This window comes from Clytia hemisphaerica, unplaced genomic scaffold, assembly GCF_902728285.1.
Source record: "Clytia hemisphaerica strain Z4C2 unplaced genomic scaffold, Clytia hemisphaerica genome assembly, whole genome shotgun sequence".
Lineage (NCBI taxonomy): Eukaryota > Metazoa > Cnidaria > Hydrozoa > Leptothecata > Clytiidae > Clytia > Clytia hemisphaerica.
The window spans coordinates 381,814-400,623 of record NW_027103671.1 but is presented as its reverse complement, the minus strand read 5'-3'; the positions used below and the strand labels follow the sequence as shown (position 1 = coordinate 400,623).

The 18,810-nt window shown below is 35.5% G+C and overlaps 1 protein-coding gene across 1 annotated transcript in view; it reads right to left on the bottom strand.

Annotated features, from left to right (window-relative positions):
- LOC136803362 (uncharacterized) overlaps positions 1-11,344 on the bottom strand; it is a 102,323-nt gene extending 90,979 nt beyond the window's left edge. The window contains exons 1-8 of the mRNA XM_067060087.1: positions 11,286-11,344; positions 9,919-9,980; positions 9,201-9,611; positions 7,701-8,919; positions 7,160-7,231; positions 6,620-6,735; positions 4,179-6,297; positions 3,445-3,556 (exon numbers count right to left, since the gene is read on the bottom strand). Of these exons, the coding sequence (XP_066916188.1) occupies positions 3,445-3,556; positions 4,179-6,297; positions 6,620-6,735; positions 7,160-7,231; positions 7,701-8,919; positions 9,201-9,611; positions 9,919-9,980; positions 11,286-11,327 (4,153 nt within the window). The 5' untranslated portion in view covers positions 11,328-11,344. The remainder of the gene's footprint in view (positions 1-3,444; positions 3,557-4,178; positions 6,298-6,619; positions 6,736-7,159; positions 7,232-7,700; positions 8,920-9,200; positions 9,612-9,918; positions 9,981-11,285) is intronic.
- Positions 11,345-18,810: the final 7,466 nt, after the last annotated feature.

Genomic DNA, 18,810 nt, shown 5'->3' with positions numbered 1-18,810 from the left:
CCAATTCTTTAATTTTGAAACTATAAAATTTTGAAATTGGTCGAACACTGTTTTTGTTACATTTTAGCCAAAATGTGTATTTTAACAAGAAATAAACCAGCCGAGGCTGGAAGGTCAGCCAATAGAGCTTAGCTAGATAGCTTTAATAAGTGGGTTAACAGATGTAAGAGATGTACTGAAACAGAGTAGACTAAAAATGTTGAATACTGTAATGTACAAAATGTGAAACATTTGATAACAAGCCTGAGAGCTCCTTCACACCTCCCCCCCCACGAGAAATTCAAAGTATACTTCTCTTTAGCATTGTAGCACTGTTTTTATGACATCAAACAATTAAGCTATAGTTCACTACTATAAAATAAAAGAGAAACATAGTGTAATTAAACTTTTTGTTAATTTCATTCCAGTCAGTTATGATACATTTTTTCTGTTCGATGTAGACAATATCCATATCTGACCAAAGTGTTATACTAGAAATAAATAAGAAAATTGCCAAAACGTCAGAAACTGTACTTTTTGTTTTACTTGAAAAAACTCCAATTTCACTTTAATAAACTAACAAGCTGCAAACTTTAAGTCACAAAGCGCAAACTCCAGAAAAACACAATTTGCATCAAAAACTTTACAAAACGTAGTTCATATTTATAACATTTCAACAGGAACTGTATTTTGGTAGACTTGGTCAAATTACAGAAACCATTTATCAGTTGTCTGCAAGGGCAATGAGGTACGTAAAAACTGACTGCTATTCAGTCAAAGCCAAAATTTGGCAAGGTCAGAAAAACATAATTTGCATCCAGTCTGCGTTGCGTAAATAAATTTTGTAGTTTAGTCGCAAATGATAATCGAAAGCAAAACTTAAAATTCACAACTATGCGGGGAAGCTCATTTTTCCCCCGTTTTGCTTTAAGCTCCCTTTTGATTGGTCTATGAATTTGGGCGATCGCCTTACCGCCTAAGCGGAATAAACACACGACCATAATAAATAAATTCAACAAGGCAGCGAAGTAGCAATTAATTTCAACTGGGAGTCCTCTCTTCTGTGCCAAGCACTGGCAGTGTTTTTTAAACTTTAAAACAATGTTAAATGAAGACCAGATGGATCTGTTGTTGTGTAACTTGGCGATATAATTCATTAAATTCTAGAAACCATTTTTCATAACTTTCTGCTAGTCTGATAAGAGATATGTATAAACTGTTATCGCCATTCATTCCATTCCATTATTCGGTCAAAACGTGCGCCAAAGTTAGGAAAGGTTAGAAAAACACAATCTGCGTCCGTAACTGCATGAAAAATAGTTTGATCAATTTCAACAAGAACTGTATATATTAATATTAATATAATTGATCAAATTCCAAAGACCATTTGTCATAATTTTGCAAGTCCAATAATAGGAGATGTGATGTCATCATTTGGTTCCCGTCATCTGACCGACCCTGATTTACGGTCAGCAGGTAGAGTTGGAGAGTCGGAAAGCTTTTCCGCTGCTTTGCTGGATTTCCACATTAAATTCTAGAAACCATTTTTCATAACTTTCTGCAAGTCTGATAAGAGATATGTATAAACTGTTATCGCCATTCATTCCATTCCATTATTCGGTCAAAACGTGCGCCAAAGTTAGGAAAGGTTAGAAAAACACAATCTGCGTCCGTAACTGCATGAAAAATAGTTTGATCAATTTCAACAAGAACTGTATATATTAATATTAATATAATTGATCAAATTCCAAAGACCATTTGTCATAATTTTGCAAGTCCAATAATAGGAGATGTGATGTCATCATTTGGTTCCCGTCATCTGACCGACCCTGATTTACGGTCAGCAGGTAGAGTTGGAGAGTCGGAAAGCTTTTCCGCTGCTTTGCTAAATTTCCACTGTCGACCTCTGCACGCTCTGTGTTTACAAGTTTTCCAATCGAAGTAGCGAGCCACATGCTAATGGAGAGTAAACCGAAAACCAGCTTATCCACGGTTTCTCAATTTCTTAATTCGGATCAGTCCACACGACGGATTCCCTTTCAACAAGATGTAGCTGCTTCTTAAAAGAAAAATATTTTCAACCGAATGACCGAACGAATCCCACTTTTTAAAGTAGAAATGACGGGAACCAAACAATTTTTTGCGATTCGCCTTTTAGTCCAAAAAAGCACAATTGCATCCAGTCTTTATCAAATTTAGACAGTAGCTGTACTTTTGTAAACTTTATCAAATTCCAATAACATTATAACACCATCAATCCCACATAGAGGCAAACAAGAAAAATATGTTTTTATTGCAAAAACTAATAAAAAGCAGCAATAAAAAGTATCAGAAAATTCAACATAAACAAAAACTTGAGCAAACGGCTTTAAAGCTTCAAAAGATATAGAAAAGAGTCCCCTTGATGAAAATCATGTGTTTGATTTGCCGAGTTAAAAAATAAATGACAGAAATTGAAGCTTGCAACAGATTTATACTGGAAATACTTTGGTACAACACTGACTTTTATCATATCTGACTATCGCTTGAGCCGCCATCTTGAAACACCACATAATGATCTGTTAAAACAACGTACGCTAAAAGTACCCAAAAAGCTAACCCGATCGGAAGAAAGTTGAGAAATCAAAGTGAGCACATTATGATCTGTAAAAACAGCGTACGCTAAAAGTACCCAAAAGTTAACCCGATCGGAAGAAAGTTTAGAAATCAAAGTGAGATCGGAAAATCGGATTTTTTTTTTGCCGTCTTATGGAAGAAGAAGAAATGAATTTTACGGATTTGAATGCTCAGCTTAGGCTGACCAATAAGCCAATTTAAGGTATTTCCATAGCTAAGTTTATAGTCTAGATAGTATATGGTAATTGTTTAAGTTCCATAAATTCTAAATTATTGAAATTATGAATAGAAGTTGATTTTCTGAGCATGTTACTTCTTTAGCCAATATCTTCAGTTTAACGATGTGCAATTTCCGCGAATAACAACAGCGGGAAGTTAACATACTAAAGTTTCATTTCCAAGCCTTGCTCTAATTTTTTTCACCTGAAATAAAAATTTAGGTCATTTATAATGAAAATGTTACATTTTTAGCCGTTTTTGGCAAAATAACCTACAAATCCAAAATCTTTCAATTCTAGTGCCTTTGGACCTTTGTTACCTTTTTAGCCAAAAGATTTTATTGATGTAGAGGCTATTTTGAAGGTTTTATCAACATAAGACCAATTTTTCCTATTTTTTGAATGTCACAGAGCTTGCCTTATTTTATGAACATGTCCACTTGCATTTTCAAAATTTTGAGGGCATTCCCCTTTTGGACCAATTACGGTGGGGATTGGATTGTGATTCATAGACACCGTTCAGAATCCTTAAATCTTAAATTCCGTCTTAAGAACATTGGTGATACACAACCTAAAACAGATCGAAGTAACCCTTCACATAAACGATTTTATACTTATTCCATAACCATACCTGGTATAGGTCCGATAGTCTTTTTCATTTTTTCTTTCTTTTTCTTTGAATTGGTAGTATTACCAATATCCACTCTGGTTGTTGCACTGACAACTTTCTTCGTAGTCATCACCTTTAAATGAAAGGGAATTTCCCTTAAAATCACTTTATTTGGTAAGTATCAAGATGGTGTGAAAAATTTTGCCGTGTGTAGAATTTCCTTTATTTTTTTTATTCATGATATTCATGACGTAATGTTTTCTACGGAAAGACCCCGGTAGTGCCAAATTGTATACAACTTTTGTCTACTTCAAATTTGCCACTACTGGCTAAAACCGGGGTATTTCCGTAGAAAACATTACGTCGTGAATATCATGAATTGAAAAAAACAGTTTGATACATTTTGCTCCATTTTTTCTCAACATGGTACAGTATGCCGACGAATGTTCTAAAATTTGTGTCCGTTTTATCATCATTGCTCTATAGCAGGCATTAGAACAGACGGAAAATCAGATCCATAGGATCATTTGGTTGATTGGATGTATTTTGTTAAAAGAAGGAGAGGGGAAACTAAGAGACATCTCGAGATTTAAAAATGAAGGAAAAATAGCTGTCGAATTATACCTTGCCGAGGTTTTGTATTGTTTAAGTACCGTATTTCCTCAAAGAAGCATGGAAACCTTTAAATTTTCAATTTGCGGTAATCCATAGAGGATGGTGCTAATTGGAGGGTGGTACTTTAATAAAGCAGTTACCTTTTTAGTGTAAGAGCTTGTAGGGATTGTTGCAGTTGGAGTAATGGACGATGTCAAAGTAGCCAAGGATTCTATTGTCGATCGACTCGACTGGAAAATGGATGAACTTACATCTTTGGAAGCCACTTTCTTGAAATGGCTTTGAGTTGACGTTTTGGTAGTACTAGTGTTAATGGATGTTTCTGCGTTTTTATCCAGCGCTTTAATTGTGTTCTTGTTTATCTGTTGTTTATCTGATGACTCAACATTTTCGACATTTGAAGTAGATTCTTCCCTAGATTTGACAGTGGATTCTGATATTTTCTGTCCAGTACTGTTGTTCGTTAATTGTGGCTGACTGTCAATAACAAATGGTTCAAGATTTTTATCTTTTAATTTCGAGGATTCTAAGCATTTAGTCCTTTCGACAACCGTTGGGTATTTCATACTTTTGACCATACGCTCTTTCAAATGTATCAAATGTCTCGTTTCTGGGTCACTAGAAGACAACGAATCCAGCTTCATTGGGAATTTCTCGATACTGTTGAATTCTGCAGCTAAAGAAGAATATTGCGGAGCTTTCAAGTTCATCAATGTCTCGCTAACCTGTTGCTCGATATCTGATGCAGTTCCACCTTCTCCTTCATTAAATTTGGAAGAGCTGGCTCGTTCTGGTGTAGATTCAACGTTTATCTCAGTTGATTTGATACTTAGTTCTGTTGTTTGGGAAACCGTATCCAATTCATTATGTAATTGAATGTTAGCGTTTTCCGTAGTGGAACTATCGACGAATTGTTGGTCAAAGGCTTCTTCGTTCATGGATTCAAAGTTTGTTTCTTTCTCCTTATTTTCAGAGATAACTTTTTCTATTAGCTCTTCTTCATTAAATCTCTCTACCGAATCTAACTCCATTGGTGTCGATGGAGATTCAGTTTCGTTTAGATCAGCGTCTTCAATTTGCAAATCTGGTGCATCATCTAAGCTCTTATAATGTGTCTCATTAATAGCATTACTCTCAATAACGTCATGAAAGCTATCAAATTTATTTTCAACACAATCGTCCTGTATTTCCGACGATCCTTTATCTTGACGGTTATCTTCAATCAATGTTCGTTGGCTTTGAATGGGGAGATCCATCGTTTCATGTACCGTTTTAAAAGAATCATCGAAACTCAAATTTGTATTATCGTCTTGATCGGCTAGTGGAGGAGGTAGCGATATTGAAGAATTGTCAAGATTTGGTTGAGGTAACTCATCAAAGTCCATTTTAGGAATAGTATCAATGCTAGAAATATCTGGGCAAGGAAGTGGAATATTGGAAGGGGTAGAGGAAAGTCCTTTATCACTGGTGACAATGTCTTTTTGTTCTTCCAAATGGACTCTAGTGTTGATTGATGTAGATTTAGATTCTCTAGTTTGTTGCTCTTCGATTTTGAAATTCATCACGTCTATGGTTCTCTTTTCGATTAGATTCTGACCCATCGGCTCTGGAGGTGCTGTTATCTCTGATGTTGAAGATTCTGGTTCAACGAGTGGAGGACTTTCAATACTGAAATGGGTATCTGGATCATCCGTCTGTTTTTCGTTCTGAGAAGTGTTATCGGAAATTTCCGTTTCAGGATGTTCCTGGATATTGTCATTCATTTGAATGTCACTTTCAGATTCTGACTGGCTATTGCGTCTCCGGCGAGTTTTCTTTTCAATCAACTTCCTAACAGTTGGCGGTAGATTGGTTAAATGCAAATCGTTAACAGTACTGGAACTACCAAGATTATTGAGATACTTGAATCGTGATCCGCGCAAGCTTGTTTTGACCGGAGCTGCTGAGGACAACGATGTGGTTCCGTTATCATCCGTAGATGATTGGCATGTTGAATTACTACGTTCTCTATTAGATCTAGACCTCTTGAAACGAGACATGTCCAAATTGGTGACTGTTTCAGTGTGATTTTCACTTTCCGATAATGAATGTTTCCTTTTATAAGGCATGGTATGTTTAGGTGATTTTGGAATCTCAACATCTGAAGTGGGCTCAATGAAGGAGACTGCAGATACAGACTTCTTGTCAGGGATAGTGGAAGCTTTTTGTGAAACGAATGCTTCGACAGCCAGCAAAACTCGTTCGTGGTACTCACAAAACCTGAATAATACGAATTAAAGACTCTCAGAAACAGTGCTAGAATGTATAGCTGTATCAATAAGTTATTATTTTTAAAAATTGAACGGGTGCGCTACAAAGCGGTTTCCCTCTTTGAACTGAACCTTCTTAAGATATGAATTTTCAAAAGAGAAATCCTTTTTTGACTAGTAGAAGAGGGTAGATCAACTAAAATTTTAGGGCTTAAGACAATAACAACAAGAAGATTTCCAAGGGAACTGCAAAACGAATATGGAGAAAATCATTAAGCTGGGGGCTAGTGAAAATGGAAATGAAATGGCCCTCTTGTAATACCAAACTTTACTTTTTGGTAGTATTTTCGTCACATTGTGTGTTTCCTGGTTTTTTGAAGGCGCATTGGTTTGATTTGAATCTTTGTAAAGCACTTTTTTGAGTAGACTCCTCTTGATCATTCGAACTCTGAAAATTAAACAAAGAAAATGTAAAAATAAGGTTGAAGGTCTATTTTTGATGAGGATTCTCCCTACCTGTTGAAACAATTTGTGAAATTGAATCTAGTGGATAGGTTTATAAGGATGAATAAATATTTCAATCGAAGCTTTCCAGATAGCAAAGATCTGTCTTAATGATAGTATCATTCGAGTTAATAACCAGCCATATCAAATCTTTAAGGAATCCTGGCTAAATATCACAGCCACCGAGATAAAAGGGTCAGTTTGTCTAGTTTGCTTTTCTTAACATTTTGAGATTGGTCCTTTTCTTGTAGTGGAGAAGGATCGTATCTATAAGAGAAAAGGGCCAATCTCAAAATTTTAATCTGACAGAGTAAAAAAGTCTTTGGCTTTTTGATACACACTTGAGATCTCAATGGCAGGACACTTACTTCATGTTCCATTTCCATATTGTCATCTTTCTCAAGATTTCGGTTGGTTCTGTTTTCGGTTAATTCTGATTTCTGAAAAATGAAAACGTAAAGATTTGGATCCTTCTATTTATTTTCTTACAGAATAAGGGAAATTTAAAAAAATGCAAGGTTTTATTGTCACAATATCAAAATCAAATTATGCCTTATAATGATTCGTAGCAGTGTATCCCTCAAAAATCTGAATATTATTAATCACAGATTTCTGTAAAGCCTGGAGGGCTAGATAGAGTGCTTTGGCTCAAAGGTGTGCCGTGATTAAGTAGGAAATCCTTAGTCACGTGACATTACAATAGAATTTCAGTGCTTGACCAATCCGAAACTTTGTGGATTTCGAAAACAAAAGCAACAATATTTTTTACAATTTTCATTTTTTTTGCTTGGAAAAGCTAAAACCTAAGTCATCTAGCCACTCGAACTTTACAGAAATCTGAGGTTTTACTTGAGGAATAATTCTTAGAATCCGTAGATGAATCCCTAGTCTAGACCATTTATAAGTTACCTTGTTGTCTAGAAGTGGCTTGATCTTAGATCCCAACTTTTTCAGCTTCACAGAAACAGGTCGCAACTTCTTTGAGATAGGGACCATCTCAGTAGATGGATGGTTAATATCAACGGTTGGTAGGTCAGTATGTGTTTGCTGCTCTAACCGATCAAGCAATTCGTTTGTGTCATCCAATGAGGTCGTATTGGTACTAATGTCCGATTCAGTATCTAATGGTCCTTTTATTCCTGTTTTAGAAGTTGATTTTTGGTTGACATTTGTTAAATTTTCACTAGTCCTTATTTCTTCACTGTTACTTGAAATAGAACTTAAAATATCCTTTGTAGTAACATTTTCTTGGGAAATTGGGTTACTGTTTTTCTCTTTTTCAGGACTCAAGACTTTCTTAGAAGCCTCTTCCAATATTTGTTTTGTTCGATCAGCTATACGTTTTGATTTCTTGGGGACTTGAGATAACACGGCAGGTAATTCGTCATCATCACTTTGGGATGAGTTTTCACTCATCTGTTTGGTCAGTGTTTGCTTACTACTTGAACTGTTTTTCATTTTATCAGCCAATAAATGAACCCGTTTCGATTCAGTATACAAAGATAATAAACTATTTGAATCAGATTCGGAATTGCTCAACCTGGAGTCTTCACCAGATTCATCTTGTTCAATGTTACTTTTCTGTTGAATCGATTTTGGCGACGAAGAAGAGACACTCACGATTTTACCACCTGCAATAACAACTTTCTTTGCATTATTTGAAGAGTGAGTAGCAGACGAGTGTTCTGGTTGAGCAATATAGTTTTTAAGTTTTTCCACATATTTACTTTTACGTGAATTGATGATTTCAGATAGTGGAACATCTTCATCACTGCTTGATTCACCTTGAGAAGGAGTCCTAGCTTCTATAATCCCAGCGTTGGTTGAGTCAGCTTTATTTGCTTTAATGAGTGGGATACTAGTAGTTGTTGAAATGGCCATTTTAACAGAATTCTGTAAAAGCTGCAAAGTTGTTGGTTCATTTTTTGTTGGTGTCTTTGCCTTCTCAGATTGTTTTGTGGAGGGTGTTGGTTTTTTAGACCAGCTTGATGAGGAGTTATTGTTGTAGGGAAGACGAATGTTGTTAGGATCATATGGATTATGGGGTTCCTGTTGACAGCTGTCTTTAGTTTGCGTAGGGCTTGGGTAGTTTCTCTTCGGAAATCGTTTTATGTTTGGAAATATGTTTCTAAAAAAATAAGAACAATATCAAGAAAATTCAGAAATGAAGTAAAGCATGCTTGAAATAAAGTTTTAGTGACAAGAACAGGAAGAATAGCTGAAAAAAACTCAGATAATCTCATTGCTTTAAACTGGAAAGATTCCATTAAAATCATATAGTTCTAATTCTATTCTCACATGTTTTAGATTTACTGATACTGCTGAAAAAAGATTTCAAGGTAATTATTCGGGTATGAGCATTCAACTTTGAAAAAAAAATAGAAAAAGTAACTTCAAAGGAATTCTTACCCAAACTCAGGTCTAGGATGAAAACCTGGCCTTGGTGGAAAGCCACGTGGTATAAATGGCAGTCTTTGTTGATACTGAAAATTATTCTGGTAAAATGGAATTCTGGGAGGTGGAGGTTGACGAAACTGATGATTATTATTTTTCCAATGGAAATCATCCTGAAAATTATTGGAATCTTTACTAGCAGATTGCTGACCATTTTGTTTGTTAGCTTGAACTTTAGTCGCTGTTGTTTTTCCACATTTTTCTCCAACACCTTCCCCGTCCTCTGTGGGACTGTCTTTGTCATTGATGTCCAATCGTATCCATTTTGTCATGAGAGAACGATGCTTGTCAGAATTGATATGTTTTGTGAACAAGGCAAAGCTATTGCATGTTTCGTCACACAAGCAACATTTGTGAACAGCGTCCCTAAAACATCCAGTAGATTCATACATCTTAAAACCAAGACACCCATCAACCTTGGTTGAGTTAACAAGGAAATGATGCTGTCAAAATGACTAAAGTCATTGTATATATATATTGGTATACTCATGGTGGACAAAGAATTTTGACATCATTTCCGTTTTAAATTCATTATCAGCCTCCTCAAAGCCTGACTGTGGATTGTCAAAGGTTAATATGTGTATCTTAATGTATTAGGTTTAATAATTGGAAGCCTTGAATAATAGGAACAGTTCCAAACTGCATGAAAAAAAAATGAAATTGAAAGACTAACCTCCCTTCTGCTCGAAATAGTTTACGATGATGCAATAATGACCAGCTGTGCTCCTTTTCATCCTTAAAAGAGATCATAATATTTGATTATTCAAAAAAAATACCATTTATATGATTTAATCTTCTAATACCGGAAGTTCAATTTTGAATGTATGTATGTTAAAAAGTATACAGTACAATGTACTGCTGGGGAAAACAAAGAAGGTATTTTTCAACTACTCAGACTCAGAGACGTCCAATTGCAGCAGTTGTGATCTTACTCTGTCGCAAAAATCCAGTTAAAGAAGAAACACAATATATAAATCATTTGTCTTTTCTAACATTTCAAATCAAAAATTTTAATGAATATTTTTTCACAGTCAAAGTGATACTCAAATGTCATTTTAAAACAGGCTTCTTTGTCATTTGTTATTTTATGCATTCTAGGTTGTTCAGTCTTCTTAATAAATAGATTAAATCCAAATTGACAGTATAAAAAATGAGGTCTGATTTTACTATGAAAAAATGCTGAGCTTGCAAAAACATTGCGGTTTTTAAAAAATCACAAAAGCAAATCAACACGCGTTTTGTTAGTTGGTTGTTCTATTTGACAATAGAATGTCTTTTGTCTAAAATTACATAATGCAGACCATGTATTAGAAATGCCTTGAAGTAAAAAAGTTGAGTAAGGAAAAAACAAAAAATGTTCTATATTTTTGATGGAAAATATTTTGCATTGATTTCGCAAGATCAGCACGCAGCTCAATATGTATCGATCGCCTTCAAAATTACCCAAACAAAAATGGTAACATGATAAGAAAAAGGATTTTCAAAATTTAGTGCAAATTGTTTACCAGAGTTTGATATTTATTCTGAAAATCTGAACTTATAAATTTGGCAAAGGTGCTCAGAAAAAGGAGAAAAGATTGGGGTTGGGTATATTTTACAGTAAGTTATGAAGGCTCATTATTCCAGAGCCAATTCCTTTCCTTGGATTTCTCCACATACCCTTGACCCTTCGGTTTGATTGGTGAGCATCAAGTACCATTTTGTACGTCTTTAGCATGACCCAGCAGCCGAGGATCAATATCAAAACCTTGCTCTCTAATGAATACTCTACCCTTATGGTACAACTGCTATGATGGTTGGGTAGCCAAACAGGGAGCATAAATTCATTTATTGCAATTGGATAGGATCATTCTATGTACTATATAATTCCAACCTCTATGCTACCCCCAAAAGCCTTCTAGCTCAACCCTTAAGTTGAGAGTGAAATTTTGAATTTTCATCTAAGCCTTCAAAGATTAACTTGTTAGGGCTGTTTTATCTTTTATCTTAAATTGTAACATTATAAAATGATGGGGATTATAAAAAATGTTTTACTCATACCTTTCTGCAATTGAAAGTAACATTGCAAAGCTTGCATGACATTGTTTTAATTTCATTTACTAAAAAATCAATAAAACATAGAGATTAACCCTTTCAGTCCCGAAGTTTTCACATCTACTTTCCTGGAACTAAAAATTGCATCTAGAGACTACCTCAGTCGAGCCTAGATAACTTTTAGACCACAACTGCTATGTTTCTAGTTCTGATTCATTTAACATATACATAGCCCTCAAATGAATGACCTGGAAGGTCATTGAAATAAAAATAAAATCAAAACAAACGGGATGTTCTGGAGTTTTTATAAGATACTTCACTAATTGGTCATTAAAAGTAATAGAGATGACGCGTTCTTTAGAAAAAGTAACAAAATTGTTATATTACAGGTTAACGACCTACCAAATCTGATTTAAACAAACCTGATTTACAAAATTTATGGATTGTAAAAATGTATATCTCCTAATCATAAAAGTGACGTCGAGAATGCATAATTATGTTTAAAATATTATTGTTAAAATTTGAGATGTCCGGCAGCCATCGAGAAACATCTGAATTCCTGCCCTTGAAATTTATGATCTCGCATGATTTGATTTTATCCAAACACAATGTTTTAATTATCCACAATTCTGTCGGCAAGTAACTTGCCAAAAATACTTGTGCTGTAAATATGAGATTCTAATATGGTAGAAGTAGAGCTGCAAGCAGAGCCTGTGCTTTATAAGTTCTTGCACTGTTACATTTGTTTAAAGATTTTGCTGCTTTGTTTGGTCAGGCATATGATGGCTAGGCAAGTTTCCCTCCACTGATGCAAGTTACCTGACTTCACAGTACAATTGAGAAACATGGTAAGTACAAGCAAACCGTGTCTTTATTTGGCTGTAAAAAATAGTGCAACAGTAGAAATTTCTCCAACTTTCAACAATGATTGTACTTACCATGTTTGCCATATTGTCTAGGCAAAAAATAGTAAAAAAAAATGTAAACATAATACTTTTATGAGTGGGTTTAGGCAATTACTTTTTTATTTTCTGGTTTACGGACATTCAAATATGATCTTTTGGACCGGAGGATGGAAAAAAAATAAAAATAAAATTGCTCTTTTCAAACTTTAATGTTGGAGAAAATTAAGAAAATATGTTTTGAGAAAACTTACATACATTAAAGAACGTTTTTAGTAGGGAAATTGTGTTTTAAGTTATTAAAGACCTGGACACTGGCCCTTCTTGCTTTTATAAAATGTAATTTTTTATAAAGTTTCCTTTTCATGGCTGTTCAGTACAAGGTCGGAAGAGCATAAATAAATAAAATATTTGTAAAATCCAATTTTATTTTTATTTTATTTTTGCGAAAAAAACGTCTATAAGCCAGCAAAAACTAAATGACACTTGTAAACTTAAGTTTCTTACTATTTTCCACCAAAAACAATCGAAAACATTACTATATACTTCCCAAAGCCAGAGACCAGAGCAACTAGTTTTTCAGTAAATTTAATTTGCTTCAGTTTTTTATTTAGCTTTAAAGTTTTTTATCCACGTGGTGAACCGATTTTCCTTGATTTCCTGATAATTAAAAATTGGAACTTTCACGTGGGCGTGATTGGGTGTACGGCCATCGCAAAATATTTTTCGTGAAAGTTTACCGTATTCTAACGCTAATATAATCTAGATAGGAAACAAATATTAAATTTGACCTTTTTTTGCTCATATTTCTAAATTTCAAGATAAAAAGAACTATCTACGAATTATTTTCTTTAACGGGCGTTGAATCGACATTGACATATTTAATGATGTCATAATCAATGCTGTGCATATTTTGTCAGCGTCGTGCATATTTTGTCAACATCCTTTTCATTGGATAAATACCACTAAAATATACAAGATAAGTAAACATAAATTTATCGCCCGCGAGCACGGCTTAGCTAAGCGCGCCTCTTTTATTCATTATCTAAGATAAGAATTGAAGCGGGCAAAGATTACCGCGCGGCTGATAGCGGACAAAGGTTTTTTTGAAGATATTTTCAGTTATAATCCAAGGTAGAACAAACTAAACATAGAAAGGAAGTATTTTTTAGTGCTTTATACGATGATCGCTATTTTTTTTTAATTCTATGTTTAGATTTTTCTACCCAGCCCTGTTGCTATGTACGCGCGCCCTGTTGCTAAGACCTTTGCTTGAAATCGAAAGCGAAACCAAGATTATTTAGTGCACACTGCCGTTTGCGTAAATTCGATAAAGTGAAATGAGGTCCCCTAATATTTTTTCTCTCGCGGTCTTCAGGGGAAAACGAAAGTGTTCGATATGCTTCGAAGGAAGAACTTGCCAAAAAAAACCCTAGACAAAAAGATGTATTTCGAGGTTGGGAATGGATCCTGCGAAGATGAAACAATTTTGACTAGGCGTTTTTTTGGCAAACCCAAAAACTCTAATTTTTTTCTTCCCTCAAGCTAAAAAGGTTACGAGTTTTGGGCAATCGAGGCAAAAATCAGCAAAAAGCTGGTGTTTTCCGTAAATCCAGGGGATGTCAATCGAACGTTCGATTGCCAATCGAACCAATCGAATTAATCGAATTTACTCGAATCCAATCGAATGATTGATTTTCGATTAGCCGAATTGATCGAACGCCAATCGAATTCTAATCGAAACCGAAAAACATGTGAAATTCGATTGGTTTCGATTGAGTTCGACGAGCTTCGATTAACGTTCGATCAACTTCGATTAACGTTCGATTAACTTCGATTAACGTTCGATCAACTTCGATTAACGTTCGATCAAAAGTTTAAATTTTGCGGGGCTAAATTTGGATGATTTTTTGTCCCGTAAACCCAGATGACTTCGGCCACCCTCTGTTAACTTCCGCAGACTTTGAAGGGCTGTAACTTTTTATAGAATGAACATGAACATTCATTTTTTCTACACGTTTGGCCACAATAAAGGTCTTTGGGATGGTACAATAGAAAAAACAAGAATATTTATTCCTGCGAAAATGGGGCAAAAAACGGACATCTTTGACCGTCTTTTTTGAAACCGTGATCATAAAAGATTGCGAAAAGATATCTGTAAAAATTTTACACAGCAGTGCTGCATGTAGACGATCCTATCGTCTACACAAGATCACTAAAAAGGGAATAGTTTGGGAGAGGCGTGATAAATTCGGGTGGAGTAAGTAGTGGCGGAGATGTTTACAGTGTTCTAAAACTCTACCGCCACTTTTTTCCCGTAAACCGCCCTGACGCCCTAACTCTTTCTCGCAACGAAGGGAATACCCATTACATCCCTGTCTCACAACGAAGGAAATACGCACCAATTTCTTTAGTTATAACGGATTTTCAATTTAGCAAGAACTAAGTTTTGCGAAAAGGGCGAAAATTCGTGAAAATCACAAATTTACCGTTTTTAATTAATCCACGGAGTTTAATCCACTTAAGGCGGCGGACACGTAAGGTATTTTGATTTTAAATCAATGAATCCTGAATTTCGCCGGTTTAGGGATTGTAAAGATCTTCTAGCGCCACATGATGGACATTTAAAAATGTTAGAAAAGGTTTTGATGAACGCTGTTGTGTGTCAACTGTTTTATATTTGATCGGTTTTAAATGTGGTTTTGCCGGTTGAAGATTAAAATAATTTGAATATATTGCTTTTCTTTCAAGATATTCCAAATTGACACGTCGAATAATGGTACAGCTATCAAGTATCCCGGGTTGAGAAGTCCACACATCGTCATATTGGACGGCATACAATTAGGAAAAGGTATTTCGTTCTCGAATGTTTTCACCTGATTTTATCGTCATCCTTTATACCATTTTAATATGTATCTTTCTTCTAGTAAAATAATTTTATCATGCACCCCTATTTTAGGTCGTTGACTACTGAATGACAAAAATTTATCCCAACATAGATAAAGTAAAGTTACATCTTCTAATTTCCAGGATTTTGACATTACCATTTGCGTTCTTGGTAGTATTAATGACGCGTGGCGGTATATAATGACATAAAAAGGAGGGATACCGTTAAAGTGCGGAATAGTGTACAAGTAAGTACTCTCGGGTACCTAATAGCTGGGGGGGGGGCGCTGATTAATTTTTCGAAAATTTTCTATCCAGGACATTTTTATAACCCCCCACCTGCTTATTAAGTTTTGTGATAACGTTAACTGTAAATTTCTTTACATGTCTAATAAATATTCGATGGGTTTGGTTGTGCTTTCTAATCTAAAGAGCTAAGGTAATGAAGCCCTGAATATACCTATTTTTATTCATTCGTTGTCTTTTATAGGAACCACTGGATGAACTGATAATCGAGATCGTTCTCAGATAGACATGACCCTTAATTGTCAACTTGACTAAAAAACACGGCAGGAAAATCATTTATTCACCATCGAAGCGCTAAGAATTATGCACCCGACTGTATCCACGGAGATTATTTATGCAAATATTTTTACTATTCCCCTATATCAGTGATTCGGTCAGCTCCACTTGATGGATAACCCGGTGAAAGAAATTACATAGAACCCAAATCAAAGATCTTATTTATGGTCTTACCCCGGCCAACAATCGTTAATTTTTTTAAGAATTCTTGGAATATTACTTGAAATTACTTTTTCCCTACCCGACGAAGTAAAAAGTTATCACTTAGTGAGTTTTGGAGACCCTATAGTCAGACCCGGTGGGTTTCAAAACTTCACTGGGTCACTGAGAAAGGGGTGTTCTATTATATATGAAATATAAAAAATGTACGTTTATGTGTGTCAGTAAATGTCCGGGACAGCGTATATCATCCGTTTATGTCCACACGCTGAAGCTTTACAATAACCAAACATCATCAAATTTTACACTTGCGTTTAATTCCCAGTTTAGTGAAATCAGAGAGGTCTTGTCGCAGTTATTGGTGAATTTTACCCAATGGAGAGAAGATAAAAATTCCAATTGGGGGAAAGAGAAAGATCCATTGAGTAATTCAGTCATTTTTAAGGGTTGAGTTTGTCAATAGAACTCCCAAAAGGAGATGAACTTGAACAATCCGGGGGGAAATGATGACAATTTTGAAAATTTAACACAAGTTTATCGCGTCACAATTTTTCCCCGACTTAATTAAACCCCAAATCTTCTTCCCCAATAAGATATTTTGCAACAGAAATTTACGACTGCAATTTCCCGTGTTAGGTCCCACCGGGTTCTGTGATACAAGTGTGTAGGGCAGATTATTATGTTCTTCTGTTGCTCGCTTTTCCTTTTGACATGTAATCGGTACAGCTTCGGTAAAACAACAAACGCAAAGCAAATGCTTGCAGAGTTTTTTTGTTCTTATAAACTTCGTTTCTTGATCCATCCTGATTCCAAAGAGGACAGGGCCTAAAAATGAAATCGGAAAAACGATTAATTGAAATCGGAAAACCGATTAATTAATAAGCACGTTGTTACTTAACACGATCCCACCAAACCGGTATATACGTAAACAATTAACGAGCGGTAATTACTAACAGACAGATATATTTTCATATTTTTGATTTTGAGGCTGGCCGAGGTTATTTTTTTGCTACTTTTTGGTCTTCTTTGGTTCATTACTTTCGAAGGAAATACTTTTAGGTTGTGAAATTTTAACACATCAATTTGAGGGACTTCAAGATGATGTATAAGAAGTTTCATGCTCGTACGATTAATATTTATTGCAAACGAAAATAAAAATGGTCAAAAGTGGCCGAAGTCATCTGGATTTACGGTAACACCACCTTGAAATTCCCTTCCCGCCAAAAGAAGTTAGCGGAAGAATGTTTGCTTAATTCCTGGGGGGGGGGCAAAAATGGGTGATGGGTATGTGCGGACGGTAAGGGTCGGGTTTTTCACCTTTCAAAGTCTCTCTAACAAGAGGGTAGCAAAAATCACAAAAATTCATATCAGGTAGGGAATTTTTCAAATTTCGAAGAAAACAAGGTCGAATTCCGCAATTCCAAAATACCGTTCGTATCCTATTTCAGCGCTAATTTCCAGGCTCGGATACAGAGGGAGGCTATAACCAATGGAGGAGAGTGCACTTTATTATCGTATTACCTTATATGGAAACTAATTACTCTCCATGAATAAGATAGCCTACCTCCTGTATCCGACCCTGATTCGAACTTAAGATTTTGTTTATATTTCTGGAGTGTCTTTAATTATTACTACTGAGATAGTTCTGTGGGGTTGGTTCCCACGTAATAAGCGAGCTGCACTCGGTCCAGTCGGTCAACCCGGCTGTTACATGTTTTTTTTTTTATAAGCAAGTGTCTGCCACTACACCAGGCTCGCATTATGCTTAGCATTCTATTGTTCACAAACAATGGAGCCATTGTTTAGGTACCAAAAACTGAGCCTGCATATGCTTATAAACGTTATGCTTATAAAAGAAAAAACATGTATTGGATGGCGGGGCTTATTGGGGGAGGCGCTTAAAACAGGGCGGCGGTATAGAGAAAATACGGAACCACGAAAATCGAAATTATAACAAAAAAACCGGAACAAAATTTATCGAATGCCAATCGAACATAAATGGAGTCAATCGAATGCCAATCGAACACAAATCGAATTGATCGAACATTAATCGAACTAATCGAATCAATCGAAAAGTATATGCAATCGAAGCTAATCGAAACTAATCGAACGTCAATCGAACAACAATCGAACGGTAATCGAATCCAATCAAAAAAAAAGATGTGAAATTCGATTGGCGTTCGATCAATTCGGCTAATCGAAAATCAATCATTCGATTGGCTTCGATTAAGTTCGATTGATTCGGTAATCGAATTTTTCGATTGACATCCCCTGGGTCACGTGCGTTTGGTTTGGGAACGCGAAACACGGACGCAAACTACCCATGTCTAAACTTTTCAAAATATCTCCAGAACTAACAGGTTTTTTGAAATTCTGTAAAAAGATCTAAGTTCCTGAATAGTTTTACTATGTTCTATGGAAAAATCATAAGCATCAGTCAAATACTCGTTCATCTATTTAAGATTGAAGACAAAAATTTGCGAAGAAAAATAAACCTTGAGCACAAAAAATGCTTTTTTAAACACTTTTTTCCACCGAAAAACAAATAACTTTTACAGACTTACCTTCCCCAAACATTGAAGAAGCCTCTACTAATTAAAGTAAATGAGTTAAGATAAGATAAAACCTTAAAATCAACCAGAATTTACAACCTTTCGTCCAAAGCAAAAGACGTACTTTTCTCGCCGCCATCTTGAATTTAAAATGAGAATTCTAGAGAATTCCATTCGTTTCCAGCTCCCGCGGTCTTTTTCATCCAATCAGATCGCGCGATTTCACTTTCGCTTTCTCTAGTCCAATAAGACTGCGGGATTTGAGTCATGTGACTTATCTATTAAAAAACCCGCGCGAAATACAGGGGGTCACAAATAGAAATACAGGGGGTCACACTTCTGGCTACAGGAACTGAAAGCAAGCAATTAAGGCCAATATTTTTGGTTTTTCTGTAGGACAAAAGGTATAGGAAGCTTTACTGAAAGAGGGATAAGGCTGGGACAATCTAT